This window comes from Botryllus schlosseri, chromosome 5, assembly GCF_051294905.1.
Source record: "Botryllus schlosseri isolate E-star chromosome 5, Bs_hap1, whole genome shotgun sequence".
Taxonomy (NCBI): Eukaryota; Metazoa; Chordata; class Ascidiacea; order Stolidobranchia; family Styelidae; genus Botryllus; species Botryllus schlosseri.
In genome coordinates this window covers 7,525,033-7,541,165 of record NC_137240.1, presented here as the reverse complement: position 1 = coordinate 7,541,165, position 16,133 = coordinate 7,525,033, and the positions used below count along the sequence as shown (strand labels likewise).

The 16,133-nt window shown below is 39.9% G+C and overlaps 2 protein-coding genes and 1 long non-coding RNA gene across 3 annotated transcripts in view; 2 read left to right on the top strand and 1 right to left on the bottom strand.

The window, feature by feature from the left end:
* LOC145438848 (uncharacterized) overlaps positions 1 to 16,133 on the top strand; it is a 115,673-nt gene that overhangs the window by 69,155 nt on the left and 30,385 nt on the right. The window lies entirely within an intron of this gene.
* LOC145438838 (uncharacterized) lies at positions 237 to 8,638 on the top strand. Its single transcript, XR_013915039.1, has 4 exons — positions 237 to 862; positions 1,679 to 2,096; positions 2,479 to 2,612; positions 8,442 to 8,638. It is a non-coding gene; the product is annotated as an uncharacterized LOC145438838 (long non-coding RNA).
* LOC145438837 (fibrinogen C domain-containing protein 1-like) lies at positions 9,043 to 12,173 on the bottom strand. The gene is made up of 5 exons (XM_080316202.1): positions 11,877 to 12,173; positions 11,659 to 11,813; positions 11,504 to 11,600; positions 10,995 to 11,091; positions 9,043 to 10,596 (listed from the first exon to the last, which is right to left on the bottom strand). The coding sequence occupies exons 1-5, from the start codon at positions 12,109 to 12,111 to the stop codon at positions 10,299 to 10,301; spliced, it is 882 nt and encodes a 293-aa protein (XP_080172328.1). The 5' UTR covers positions 12,112 to 12,173; the 3' UTR covers positions 9,043 to 10,298.

Here is a 16,133-nt window from a genome sequence, read left to right as displayed (position 1 = left end):
TTGAGAACCAGTGGATTAAAGTTCACCGAAAACTCAGTCATCCTGTGACTGTTATATAAACTCGCTCTAATGTCGCTAATGAAAGTCGAAATTTTATCAATTTAAGAAGTTGAGCAACGTTCATCTGACGTGATAACACATAAAGCAATTCTGAGCTCAGAATGGGATTCAGCTACCCTGGCCTATATCAATCATCAAAGGTTTTTGCGTAAATTTTTTTTTTTTTTGAAATTTGTAGGCCAGTGTTATTAATTGAAAGTTACACTGTAAAAAATCTGGTAGATTTACTGGGAAATCTCTGTAAATTTTGCAACGAATTACCGGTAGCTGCCAATAACTGTGCGTAGCTTGTAATTTTACATTTTGTTATGTAATATTACCTCAATTTAGCTCCAAAGTCAAGTTACCAGAATTTCTTCGCAAAATTACTGTCAGTTACTCGTTACTGAAGTTTACCAGACTATTGGCAAAATTGATTAGCTTGAAAATCTCTGCAGCCAATGTATACGTGGAACTGAATGTTACTGATATCATTCTCGTGGTGATTTGACCTGATTCAACCTCGTTCGCGAGTCTGGGTCTGTCATACGGAAATTGTTGGCCCTAGTACCAATTTCAGTATAGTACATAGTAGGGTAAAAGAAACAACTGACAATCGTAGATAGCCACTATATTATATTATAAGGCTATGGCTATACGGCCGGTCTCGCTGGTTACATTCGTTGTAACGGATAGGACTGATGAGTTAGAATATCAGTTTAGGATGTATAATATTGTTCGGGAAACTAGAAATATAAGCACCACGTGCTAAGTTGACCATTTGTTAATGGCGAACAAAGCGACCTGTAACAGGTTACATTAGGTTATAGAGATGTGAAAAAAATAGCAGACCGTTAAAAAGTAACAGTTAAGCTTTTCAAGTAGCAGTAGCAGTTACCTGCTAACCCAAATCACAGTCAACAGAATAGCACTTAAGCACATAGCCTTGACATGCAATATAGCCTACATCTATCCTTGACTACCGGATGGAATAGTGGTAGTTCTCTGATGTGTTTCATTATTCGAGAAAAGAGTGCCACTACAGTACAGTCTCAACCAGACCACTACATCACACTAGTGACGACAGTAGTGCTTATTTTCAACCACCACCCAATTTGACTGAATGACATCTTCGGCTGCAAAATTAAATTTGTCATGTGCAATGTGCATGCCTCATCTTTACATAGCCTAGGCTCAGGTGGGTGTCTGATCTTAAGACTTCTCCTAGTCGTTTCGGCATCTTTCTATCATTCATTGTATTGCAGTCTTGTGATGTTTTGAATTGATGAAATTCTATGAATAAACTTTAACGGCATAAGGTGTGCGGTTCCGTAAAAATACCCCCATGAATGGATCTCCTTCAAGCTCTATAGTAAGATGAGGCTAGACGACTCTGTGTGATTATGACTTCAACCATAATTAATAGTTAGATTAAAGTCGAGGTTTGATATCGTCGAGTTTAGAAGTAAACGAATACCCTACATTTGTACTTTTCGACTAAATTTGCGGTCAATTGTGACGTAGGATTTACCTCCAATATAACTGCTAAAAAGTAGCAGTTAAAAATAACAGTTAAGATTTCGAAAGTAGCAGTTCGTAACTGCTACTGCAAAATATCGGTTAAGCCCATCTCTATTAGGTTACCGCTACGCGTTACTGCTTTTTCTGAGATTCGTATAGTAAACAACCAACGCACAACTGTGACATCACAAGCAGCGTCTGTTTAAGTAAGTACGGTAAGTAGTGACAACACATGGAATAAATATCAATTTATACGCAATTAGATGGAAAAGAAAGGGACTAGATGTAATGATAAATGTTTCTGTATGAAAAAAACGACCTAAATCAAACATTATAACGCAGTGGCCAGTAATTATTATTGGTGGCATGTCAGCGGATGAATACCACTTATTTCAAAATCGTTAGAGTGTCGTATCGTCGTCTGGCCATTATTGAGATTTGAGCAAAGGGTGGAGCTAAGCTTGTTGTGCTTGAAGAAAGCGGACACGATCGTTGAAGATTCCTAGGAATGCTGATTGGGCTACGCATCGTAAAAGGTACAGTACTACATAGTCTTCGTTACCGGGAATATCTACGACTGTGCACACCACCGGGATGACTTTGATTTCATGATTGAAATATTTCATTCGCCGCATTCTCTGTTCTATTTTGGGATGTTAGTCGACCTATATACTAACCTGTGACACCACATACTCTGCCGTGGAGTAGTTGAAACTATTGGCATGTTCATGTCATTTTTGGGCCATAGCATAGAGATGTTTCCATCCACTGCTGTATTTGTTTGGCACACATGCCATGTCAAATAAGGAAGCTTTTGCTTCAATACCTAAGATCAATGGTTCTCAACCTGGGGAACGCGACAAATTGACTAAGTCTGTATAAATTCTGACTAAACATGTGTTTCGCAACCATTTTCAGAAGACGGTTGTTGAAGATGAAACTTTTTTCGTATTCAAGATTCAAGCTCGCCAAATTCAAACTCCAGCAGTCGCGCTCAGCTTCATTCAAGCAAATTTTTGATATTCTTTGAAGATTTAGAGGAATTCCCACGTGTAAGTCATTCATTACTTCATAGCTTTTGCAGTAGCCTAAAGCTCGTTGCGCTGGGTAGCTGTTGTTAATAGCTGGCGAACTGCACTGCGTAAGACAATAGGTTGCTCGGTTTCGCCCTCAATTAAGCTACCCTATATCAACACAATTTAATTCAATTCAATTCCAAAACTGAACAAATTGAGCATGGCAGTACAGAACGACGCCTTGTTCTCTGTAGTCACTACCAGCATTAGGATTAGTCTCAGTGCAACCTATCTTGAAACAAATTGATGTCCTGTCCAATGTTTTTTTGCTATTTTCAAACAAGTTTGGGGAGATTTGTCAAAAATGTTAAAGACTGGAATACGGATTCGAACTTAGCGTAAGACATACCAAATGTATAGCCTACTATTATATCAGGGATGGGCAACCTGCTGCCGTAGATGGGAATTTGTGCGGCCGTCAACACCTAATTCAATTAGTATGTGTTAGCATCCATCGACATGCAAATTGAAGTTACTAATTCACTCCCAATTTTTTTAGAGATTTTAATTACTTTTAAAATTTTCTTTGCCCTCCACGCAATTCAACATAACTTAATTTTTCGATTCTAATATAGTAGCGCCCTTCTAAATCTGAGCAGGAATCAGAATCTTGTGGTCCTCAAAAATTTTTTATGGTACATTTGGGCGATTTCAATATATTTCCGCTACTGATACGATGGACATTGGACAATCCTGTCCGGGGGTCAAGAAATAACAGCATGCAATAAAGTACCAGAGTGAAGTTATCACACAAAATTCTATCACACAAATCGAAGGGTACCTACTAAATGTGACATATAACAACATGAACGGTTGTATCACCAAAATGATGAAACAATGGCGTATCCGGATATTGTATCCGGATTTGGACACTGACACATGATAAAACGTATATACAACTCTGTCCATACCAAAATTTATGCGGATCTGTCGCGTAAAACATGTCCAAAACAGACAACTATGATTTATTGCAAGTATTATTTCAACCAAATACAATACGCAAGAAGACGTTCAGGAGTCGAGGCTTGTCCCAAAGCAGTTTTAGCCAATTCTACCGTCTAGTTCGAGTCGAATTTCATCTCTACTTTTCAGAGAAATTGCACGAGTATCATCACCTGGCCAACGTCTTTCGCAAAATTACACGTATAGCTCTCGGATTAAAGACGCCGATATTTCTATCATAGACAAGTGTACCACTTTTAACCACGTTCAGGAGTCGAAGCTTGTCCCAAAGCATAATCGAACCGAGTTGTAGCCAATTCTACCGTCTAGTTCGAGTCGAATTTCATCTCTACTTTTCAGAAAAATTGCACGAGTATCATCACCTGGCCAACGTCTTTCGCAAAATTACACGTATAGCTCTCGGATTAAAGACGCCGATATTTCTATCATAGACAAGTGTACCACTTTTAACCACGTTCAGGAGTCGAAGCTTGTCCCAAAGCATAATCGAACCGAGTTGTAGCCAATTCTACCGTCTAGTTCGAGTCGAATTTCATCTCTACTTTTCAGAAAAATTGCACGAGTATCATCACCTGGCCAACGTCTTTCGCAAAATTACACGTATAGCTCTCGGATTAAAGACGCCGATATTTCTATCATAGACAAGTGTACCATTTTTAACCACGTTCAGGAGTCGAAGCTTGTCCCAAAGCATAATCGAACCGAGTTGTAGCCAATTCTACCGTCTAGTTCGAGTCGAATTTCATCTCTACTTTTCAGAAAAATTGCACGAGTATCATCACCTGGCCAACGTCTTTCGCAAAATTACACGTATAGCTCTCGGATTAAAGACGCCGATATTTCTATCATAGACAAGTGTGCCACTTTTAACCACGTTCAGGAGTCGAAGCTTGTCCCAAAGCATAATCGAACCGAGTTGTAGCCAATTCTACCGTCTAGTTCGAGTCGAATTTCATCTCTACTTTTCAGAGAAATTGCACGAGTATCATCACCTGGCCAACGTCTTTCGCAAAATTACACGTATAGCTCTCGGATTAAAGACGCCGATATTTCTATCATAGACAAGTGTACCACTTTTAACCACGTTCAGGAGTCGAAGCTTGTCCCAAAGCATAATCGAACCGAGTTGTAGCCAATTCTACCGTCTAGTTCGAGTCGAATTTCATCTCTACTTTTCAGAGAAATTGCACGAGTATCATCACCTGGCCAACGTCTTTCGCAAAATTACACGTATAGCTCTCGGATTAAAGACGCCGATATTTCTATCATAGACGTTCATTGTAGGTGACTAGTACACATCTTCGATTTCAAATTTCTCTTTCATGTTCAAACCATGCAACGTGAGCGTTACGACATGGCCGTTGCCCTTTTTGGACCCGCTTGCAGTTTGGATGTGCTTCCTCTTCAGCAACTTTGTAACCATTTTTACTGCGCTATGTGTGATAGTTTGCACGCATCACTTCCTATCGCAGCATTTTCCTTAATTTGCATGTAGACCTAGTACTCTATTTATATTATCATTATGTTAACACCGCACCATGTCTTTGACAACTCTGCCTCTGCTCAATGTTATAGCCGTTTTGCTATCAAGAATATGATCATCCATGACGTTCATTGTAGGTGACTTGTACACATCTTCGATTTCAAATTTCTCTTTCATGTTCAAACCATGCAACGTGAGCGTTACGACATGGCCGTTGCCCTTTTTGGACCCGCTTGCAGTTTGGATGTGCTTCCTCTTCAGCAACTTTGTAACCATTTTTACTGCGCTATATGTGATAGTTTGCACGCATCACTTCCTATCCAACATTTTCCTTAATTTGCATGTAGACCTAGTACTCTATTTATATTATCATTATGTTAACACCGCACCATGTCTTTGACAACTCTGCCTCTGCTCAATGTTATGTTGGGCAGTAATTTGCACGCCTCACATCAACATCAGCAACAAACTAAGTGCTGTGTACTGTAATATACACGCATTTATCGGTATGAATTCTGGACGTGGTTTTGGTACAAACGCATCGTGAAGGACTGTATGAGACGGGATGCTGAAATTTATTGCTGCATCCAATCTCGCACCATGTCTTTGACAACTCTGCCTCCCCTTGATGCCAGACATATTTGAATAATATTTTGCAGTTTCGTTGACTCTTTACACCAAATCACCTAGTAGCGTTTTTCACCCAACATCCAATCACACCATATCTTTATATATACTCCTTTGCACAGAGTCATCTAGTACTGTTATTCACCCAACATCCAATCGCACCATGTCTTTGACAACTCTGCCTCCCCTCGATGCCAGGCATATTTGAGTAGTATTTTGCAGTTTTGTTGACTCTTTGCACCAAATCACCTAGTAGCGTTATTCACTTAACATCCAATCGCACCATGTCTTTGAATAATATTTTGCAGTTTTGTTGACTAGCTATTTGCACCGAAGCTCCCAGAAGCATATGTTTGAGTTGTATCGATTCACTGTATTCACAGCCTGTTGGGACTTTGTGCTGAACTGGAATCATGTGCATGATAATATGTCCTTTGTTAGCTCTCTTCTGTTGAAGAGTCTGTGTCCACTACATGACCTTTGGTAATTCCGGTTATTGTTGCTGAGTTCACATGTTCTTTTCTTTGAAATTCTATTGCGGCTCTCAACCACTGTCTGCCCCTGTTTATGATGCTTGGTACAAACATACAGATGCCACAGCCTTGCATGTACAGTACGTATGTGTACAGTTGGAATAGTGCATTGATATATTGTGCCACTGTTAGTGTTCATTGAATCCATATGCTGCTATTACAAGCATGTTGCCATAACTGACAGTGTTACAATAATCTATATGTTTGCTTCTGCTTTCCTGCAAAGGGAGACTGCTATATGTTTATATTCACTGATATGATACATTGTGTTACTTGGCAGTAATGGAGATAATCAGTTATATCGCCAATTTCTGTAACATTTTATGTCTGAGAAAACAATATACGTCTGTGTCTTCCTTATAATGCCTTGTGAGATTTTATTATTGTCATATCCAGGATGGAGGGTAGCGAAAAGTCATGTTTACGTCGAGTGGGTCTGGAGATAGTAGAATTCCTGGCGCGATGGCTACATCAGTATTTCTTTGTCATGTAGTCTGACTCCTTCGTGCGAGAACTCGTTCATTTCTTTCACTACTAACGGCTCTTCGGTATGCCTACAGCAGTAATGTCAACCTGAACAGCAAGGTCAATAGCGATGTGAGAGTTCGCGATTTGTTGGCGATCCGTCAATATGTGGTAATGTTTTCTATAAGTGGTCGTTGTTTTGGACCCTCGAGACATTTGCTACAGCTTAAATATTTGGCAAAATGAAAGTGCTATACAAGCTTCGTCTAGGGGTGTATAAGACATTTACTACAAATGTTGTTTTCCGGAGCTGTGCTCATCGAAACACGAGAGGTTTTTGTGATTTCGTGGCAATTGTCATAGACGGGATTTTTCAGAATGTGGTAGTTTTTTTCTAGAAGTCGGCGGCGTTTATGACCCTTAAGACATTTGCTACAGCTTAAATATTTGGCAAGATGAAGGTGCTATACAAGCTTCGTCTAGGAAATTCGACTCGAACTAGACGGTAGAATTGGCTAAAACTCGGTTCGATTATGCTTTGGGACAAGCCTCGACTCCTGAACGTGGTTAAAAGTGGAACACTTGTCTATGATAGAAATATCGGCGTCTTTAAACCTAGAGCTATACGTGTAATTTTGCGAAAGACGTTGGCCAGGTGATGATACTCGTGCAATTTTTCTGAAAAGTAGAGATGAAATTCGACTCGAACTAGACGGTAGAATTGGCTACAACTCGGTTCGATTATGCTTTGGGACAAGTTTCGACTCCTGAACGTGGTTAAAAGTGGTACACTTGTCTATGATAGAAATATCGGCGTCTTTAATCCGAGAGCTATACGTGTAATTTTGCGAAAGACGTTGGCCAGGTGATGATACTCGTGCAATTTCTCTGAAAAGTAGAGATGAAATTCGACTCGAACTAGACGGTAGAATTGGCTACAACTCGGTTCGATTATGCTTTGGGACAAGCTTCGACTCCTGAACGTGGTTAAAAGTGGTACACTTGTCTATGATAGAAATATCGGCGTCTTTAATCCGAGAGCTATACGTGTAATTTTGCGAAAGACGTTGGCCAGGTGATGATACTCGTGCAATTTTTCTGAAAAGTAGAGATGAAATTCGACTCGAACTAGACGGTAGAATTGGCTACAACTCGGTTCGATTATGCTTTGGGACAAGCTTCGACTCCTGAACGTCTTCTTGCGTATTGTATTTGGTTGAAATAATACTTGCAATAAATCATAGTTGTCTGTTTTGGACATGTTTTACGCGACAGATCCGCATAAAATTTGGTATGGACAGAGTTGTATATACGTTTTATCATGTGTCAGTGTCCAAATCCGGATACAATATCCGGATACGCCATTGTTTCATCATTTTGGTGATACAACCGTTCATGTTGTTATATGTCACATTTAGTAGGTACCCTTCGATTTGTGTGATAGAATTTTGTGTGATAACTTCACTCTGGTCAATAAAGTGCATGACTAATAATAATTGGCCCACACGAAGATGCATTATCATTTATAACTTGCCCGCCGCATTTGATAAAGTAAGTCATGAATCTCTGCTATATCATGTAAAAGGCGGAGCCGTCACCACACAATGTACCAGTACCGGTGCTTCAAAAATTGTTATATTTTTGTAACCCTATTTGTTATAGTAGTCTTTATAATGTCATGTCTAGGTTAGGAACCTTGCTTAATATAGCGACTTACGCATGAATTCTTTTTAGTGGAACTGCAAGATACTAGCTACACAGAAGGAATGAGGACGAGAAAAAGAAACAATTGGAAGTTTGGCCGATGGTTGGAGACCACTCGTGTTACTGCATGTCTCCTAAAGAAGAATTAGACCTCCAGCAGCAATACTTTTCCATCGATAATCTTCTCATCGTGAATCATGAATGAATATACAGTTTGTTCCAATGTCGTTTTGGGGGTGTGAAGAAGCTTTTGCGATATTTTAGCATCGGGTTGCTTTGCGATAGATATATGGGATGTACGTGAATTTACAAGCTGGTATGTAATCCTGATTTACACAGACAGCATGTATGTACGATTGTAGGTAGGCGGTAAAATTACAGTCTGAGTGGCAAATATACAAGATAAGATGTAGATTGGATATACCGGAGGCGACTGTAACATTACAGTCTGGCGTGTAAAGTGAGCTTACCGGACGAGTGTAAGTTAAATTTACATTGACTAACGGTAATGTTACATTACCACGAAATGTCTGGCTACCGTGCTTCCAAACATTTCGCGGTAAATCGAGGTTTTTTTTTACAGTGTACTTTCGATCTGGTCAGGTCAATAAAATACAGAAAAATCACCATAAAAGATTGGGATTGGCATTGTTAAGAAGATTTCTAGCGCGGGATATATAATACACCAGTGCTCGGGAACCTATATGGCTCGCGAGCCATATATGGCTCTTTTCAGTATAAGATATGGCTCTTTGCCAAATATCTATTTTTGTACCGCATTGATCAATATTGCAGCGACTTGTTGGTAAATTTTCATCACAGCCAGAATAATTATTCTCGTGGCAGTATGAACATGTCTTTGAGAGGTAAAGACAATGCGGTCTTCAGGTTTAGGGGCTCGGACCCCCTCTTTTTACAATCATGAAATTTAAGTTGCTGTCACGCCGGCGGCCAATATCACTCGCGAATTCTATGTACCCGACTCGAAATCTTGAATTGTGCGATGCGTTGATTAATCAAAGAGCATAGCAGACATCGTGACTCCCATTTCAAAACGCAGTTTTCAAATACACATTGTCTCCCTTATCTACGGCGCACAAATGAACTGTTGTGGATGTGACATTCAGAATTACGAACTCGAATTTCAAAAAACGCCTTAGCTATCCACGTTCTTGTATCCACGTTATCGCTATCCACGCTCTGTGTAGCACCGGAGATAAAATGTATGCATGTAGTGCAACGTTATGTTACCGCCGAATACTTTGATAATTAAGAAGTCGGTAAGTATTCAGATTTTCGGAATCAGTGTGACAGTCACATTCGATTAATATCAGTTATAATAAATTCTAAGCTATACTTACGATGAATTACATTATCAATGGTGAGGCTTGGCCCGTCTGTGCCTTACCTCTCGTTTCGAGCTTCATTTTAGAACAATATATAACAGTTTTTACAGATAAAATATGGCGCACACGAGAAATCCCATGTAGTGAGTTCGAATTAGTGCTACCATGACGTCACGGATTTTCAATTGTGACGCAACAGTTGATTGACATGTATGGCCCTCTGGGAGTTGAGATGAAAAAAATAGGGTCAATATGGCTCTTCGGACAAAAAAGGTTCCCGAGCACTGTAATACACTATTGACGCCGCGCACCGTTTGTTTCATAACACTGCGTCGATAGGAAACAAGATGTTCGCATTTTAATTTTCGAGCGAAAAAAACAACAAGATGCTGATCGCAATTGCCGTTTCTACGATTTAAAAAGAAATTTATCGCGAGTGAATTACAATAAAGGGACGGACGATTCAGAGCACGTGAGCAAATTTATCTGCGAAAGTCAATTTCGTTGATTTTTCATTTATCGCGTATTTTGAAGTCTCTTTTCACAATCTTTTGCGAAACTTCATCTCCGAGAAGCGCATGTTGATAGAGCTAAAAGTAACTCCCTTGTGGTCTGTTTTGTGAAAGTTTCCATTCAGATTGCTGTTGACGCAGTACTTATACCACCAGGCTCCTTTGTAACTAGAAGCGCAATTTGCTGTCGAATGAGCATCATGATCTGCATCTTTCGTTGAGAATTGTTGATTGTTGTGATACAAGATACCATCGGAGGATACATTCCCGGAGTATCCGGATACGTGCAGTCTGTACTTGTCGGATCCGGGTCCGATGCGGAAATTCCTGAAGAATAATGAGAATAATAACAATTGAAAATAGCGGCAATAACTCGTCACTTGGTCGAATAGCAGCGTAATTGCTAATCAGGCCGCTAGAATTTATTAATTAAATTTAATAAAACTAGTATTAATCGAAAGCAACTGTCGCTCTGGCTCCGAAAATCGATATTAAAATCCGGAACCGACCCAGTTCTGTGGAACTGGCGTTACCTGGAATAGGAATGGCATTTGGATAAATATTATTGAATATTGATATATGATTCCGGCCTTATAAATAAATAGCATGCAACAAGTTTCTATGTGACGTTTTAGAAGGTACATCGAACGACTACGAACTGCATTTCACCAGCTAATATCCAATCTATGAGACGCACAATCCCAATACACACAATTCACATTCACCTGTACTTAGCCACCCAATAAATGCCATCTTTTCTAATCATATTGATTTTCAACTCCATGTTCCCCCTGTTTGTCATCTGATGCAATGCTTCCAGGCCTGGAAGAAAGTAGATTTTCATAAACTAACATGTGCAAGAGTTCGTGACGTGGTCTATGCGAAAACACAGAGAGAGAGAGAGACAGAGAGAGAGATGTTGAAACAATACTCCAATAGTGTTGACTCTAAACTCACTCCCAATTATGTCAATTTATTTTACCATAGATCTGCTAGATCGCGACTAATAGATATGCCACCTCTTTGCTACCTCGTAAAACATCGGAAATGCTCAATGCTATGATTGATATTATGTAGTTATGTAACTAGACTACTAGACGAGGTGCTCGCCACCAACAATATGTGTGATATTGAATCGTATAGGATTCAAAGTGCTCTTCATTCCGTTATATAGTGGTGATGGGTGGCTGGACGCAATTCATGAGATAGAACAGGCAAATACATCAAATCATACCCAACCAATGATCTCCTTGAATATCGCCAAATCCCTCCACATAATCATCCCAACCTCTGAAGAAATTCACGTCTCCGTTCATTCTTCGTTGGAAAACCTACCACGAAACCGAAAATAATCTCATGTTTTCTACAAAAGTCACGCGTTCAACTCACGGTCCAATTTACCCCTTCGTCAGTTACATCACAGAATACATCTTTGAATCCAATTGTGGGTATGTACGATTTGAAGACGCCCCCAGAATCATTAAGTGCGAATGCTGATTCAAAATTTGCGCCATCACAACTACTACTGGTGATCAGTTGAAGAGCTAGAAATGGTACGATTCGCTTCATAAATATCCCTCGACGAAAGTCAGCGATGGAAATCTCACCTTTCTTGATTTTTCTATCCATGCTTTGCTCGATCAAAGTCATATTAACCGCAGCTTGGGGGTCAGCCTTACCCACCCTCTCGCTTCCCGAAGTGACCAAATCTGTATAGTCATCAAATTGCTGGCATTGGTTGCACACAATTTCTTTGAAATGCGAGAGTCGAGCGTTTGTTGCCCACGTTGGCGATGTTGTGAAGGCAAATAAAAACAGCAATAAAAGAATCATGCTATCCATCTAATGTTACAAATGACGCAAAATATCAAAACCTCTTACTGAGCTAACAACGTATATTCTGCAGTTCTAGGCTATTCGACCCGGAGAATGTTGGCCAGTATGTGCTGGTATCAATTATTTGAATCATAATCGACTGCTGTCACCAAAAATATCGCACGATAACTTAAGGATGCATTGCAGCTCCCCTACCCCTGTAGCGGTGTGCACTACTGGGTTTGTGGCGGCGGTATGTTGGACACGTGAACTATTGCATATTTGTTTTCCTGTAACACAGGGGTTGGCAATTATTTTTTCCGCGGGCCAAATGATAAGTAAAAAATACGTTGGCGGGCCGAGTGAAACATTTTAGTTATATTTTCCAGCGTATTTTAATTTTTTTTCGAAATTCCATTGTTAATACATGCTGCGCAGTGAATGTGTTCATGTCAGGTAATGAGAAATTGACATTTATTTAAAAAACCTATTTGCTGTCATGATTCGAAACAATGTTAAACATGATACATTTTTAACTCTCTTTAAACCGCTATCCACTTGCCTATATTAAGACACCAGCACAGTGGTTCTCAAACTTTTTTAGTCACGTCTCCCTTTATGATAGTGATCAATTTCGCGGCCCCTTATCATGATATCAGAAAATATGAAAAAGTGCAACAAGAATGCTAGCAATCCCAACGGATAGTTTGATGGCATGGCTGTTGATGAGGGAATTCTGAAATATCAAAGTCAGACAATACACAGAGCAATAACTGTAATCTGGAGGTAAATCGCTCGAAGCGCGGAAAAGTTTTTCATTAAACTTCGGCTTCGCGCCCCTCTTCTGATGCTTTCACGTCTCCCACTTCGAGAACCACTGCACTGAAATGTATGCGCAATAGTACAAAGCTGATTTTCTTGGTCACTGACGTCCGAGCAATGTGCAGCGTAAATAGCCCCATGATGTTGAGCGAAGCTTGTGTTTTTCTGAACTTCGCCCTCCCTTGATCGAGTGTTTCGTACTTTTGTCATAAGACCGACATTACTTAAATACATAATCTCGGCGACATGCTCGTAAAAAAACTAAAATGACAGGTTCACCCCTGACTCCAATATACAAATATCCTTTATGGACCGTGATAGATATGATGAGTCATATAGTAATTGCGAGGACTGATTGACTTATTTTATGAATTAGGAATTTGGAGACGTAGCACGTAACAATTTTAAACACATACCGTTTAATGCGTAATGTGACAATGGCAACAAAGAAGTGATTTCTTGTAACTTTATTTGCTACTCATACTTTGCCACATTGCCTCTATTTTGAATCTGGATTACGCATACGATGTGCGTAGGCAGCGTAATCGTGGCAGATTAATGAACAGGCTTCAAAGTTATCGAATTTCCTGTTGAGTGGATACAGCCTATGGTTTTAGTCATTCAAAAAGCAAGTTTTATGTTTTGAATCCCATGCAACCTTTCGCGGGCCGCATGAAATAGCTTCGCGGGCCGCACTTTGCCCAGGCCTGCTGTAACAGATCTCGAATGTACTATTTAGTACGGATGGTGTCAACGTGAGGTTCACGTTCGCGTGCGGTGTGCGCAACTACAAAACTTGGGGATTCGCGTTCGCAAACAAGCCTTAGTAGGTTCTGTACTGTGAACCTTTTTGATATATTAAAATTTTTCACGTCATTATAACATATTTGGTTGAAATTATTTACATTTTAAGTTCGGGCCACTCTTAGCAATGCTCTGGCAGCATGAAAAGAAAACTATTTGCTTTGTTTGAAAGTTTGCTCGAAATATTTGGCTTTCCTTTTTGTGAATATTTAGTGACTATCTGCTGTGAGCTTCGCCCGCAATCACACTGTCGCAGGAAGAAAATACAGTAGATGTAGGACAGGGGTGTCAAACATATGGCTCTCCAGATGATTTCATCCGGCCCGCGGAGTAATCCTTAGTAGTTGTAAAAAGTCTTCTATTATCCAGCACATTTTTAATAGTAAGAACTATTTCCATTACATAATCTCACAAGACGGCAAATGTCAAGCCGTGTCATAGCCAGGCCACATTATAACCAACCGATAGCGTTGCTGTGGTCTCACTCTATGATCACCATAATCAACAAGTTTGTGGCATTGACACCCGATTATGAGAAGTGGAAATAGTGCACACTGAGTTCAGAGATCTATGGAAAAATGGATCAAAATTAGTCATTCACAGACGCTAAAACGCCAACGTATTCTGAGGTAACAGTTGGGATTTAATTGACTGGTCCGGCCCTCGAGCGATCTGAAGGTTTGAATCCGGCCCGCGACCCAAGTTGAGTTTGACACCCCTGATTTATAGGTATGGTCAGCGAACTGTGCTGAATCAACCAATTAATTATTATTGGCATCAACGATATTAATATAAAGAATGCATCGTTGTCTACGGGATCTATCATGATTTGATATATTTATTGTATCATAAAAAACCAAATCCGTTCGATTGGGGTGATGGCTATTGTATAACTTGTTTTGAGGTAATATCTGTCGCAAGTAAAGAATCCGGTTTTGCACTCTGATCAATATCAGTGAAGCAATAGTCCGGCCACGCCTTAAGAATACATTGTCCGGTCTACCCTGGATGGATCGTTAAGGCGTAAGCTAACAATCCCTTGCAATTCCTCGTCGAAATTATTGGCAAAGCGACGGAAGATATTGATGTTAAACATTTGGTGATGTTTAAAAAGTCAGCATGTACTTCAGCATCGTCGCCAAATGTGTCCCGAGTTGTCGCTGGGTATCGTGTACTGGAGTTACTAAATTTTGAGCTCCGAAAAAGAAGACACTTTTCAAAAGTTTTAAAAGATATAATACTGGAGGAGAAAACGCGTGATTTGGAAATTTTCTCGAGTAATAGTATTGGGTTTACAAAAACAATGTCCTTTTTCCGATTCTACTTCTGAAATACTCGTTTCTTTCTATAATACATGGGTTGACTAATAAAATAAAGTCATTTTCCGATATCGTTCCCGAAATACCCGTCGGGGCGTATTTTACGTTTCTTTTTTAGTCAAGCCCTTTCAAAACGGTTCGCGTCCACACGAACCAGAACATTTCAGAGGTTGTCACCATTTAGTATTACCTCGTGGTATGTTCGACTGTTTTAACATCAATAGCTCGGTTCCGACCGAGGTCGACTTCAGTAGACTAAGATACACACGTTGTTTGCACTCCTTCGCTTCGTTTAATTTTATCGCAATCTTGCGGTAGTTTGAAATGATAAATTTACAAGTGTTGGAACCCGTCCGACGTCTCACAAAAGCCTGGAACGAAATCCTAAATCACGCCCGTGTATACCTAGATATCATAAACGAACTATACTTCTGTAGAAGTACTATGTTTTTCCAACAAGAGAGAGAGAGAGAGAGAGAGAGCGAGAGAGGGGTAGAGAGACCAAAACGGAGATATTCTGGGCCGTTTTCGTGGAGATTCAAAAATAGATATGCAGTGACCAATCTGTCACCACGAAAGTCTCGGTCAATATCATTTATACAAAGATTGCATTCTGCGCAATTTCCGGCCGCATAGTCGCCCATTTGACAGTTTACTCACAGCAAATAGAGCTCCGCAAAACGTTTGGATTAATATGATCCACTATAGTTTCAGTTACCTTAATTCTCATGAAAAGCGTATCCGACACGTAGTATCCGAAACAGCCAATCCATATGGCTCATTCTCTTATTAATTAGGGGCCTTGTAATTTGAGGGATGGCGCCATACTGTCACATTTAGTGGAATGCAGTGAAAAATATATAGAACCACTTTTCTATAGCGAAGCTATCATTTAATTCACAAGATGCGGTGCTTCCCTATGCTGTTGAAAAAATATATGCCCTGCTCCTACATGAAATGTAGCAACACATATCCTGCTCTTTGCACCTTCTGCATGTTTCAGTTTCCAAGTTTTGACGTTCAAGGAGAGCGTGCTTATGACTGCTTTTCAAAACTACTTACTGGCATGAGTATTTTTCAAAAACACCGAATTCTACTTCTACT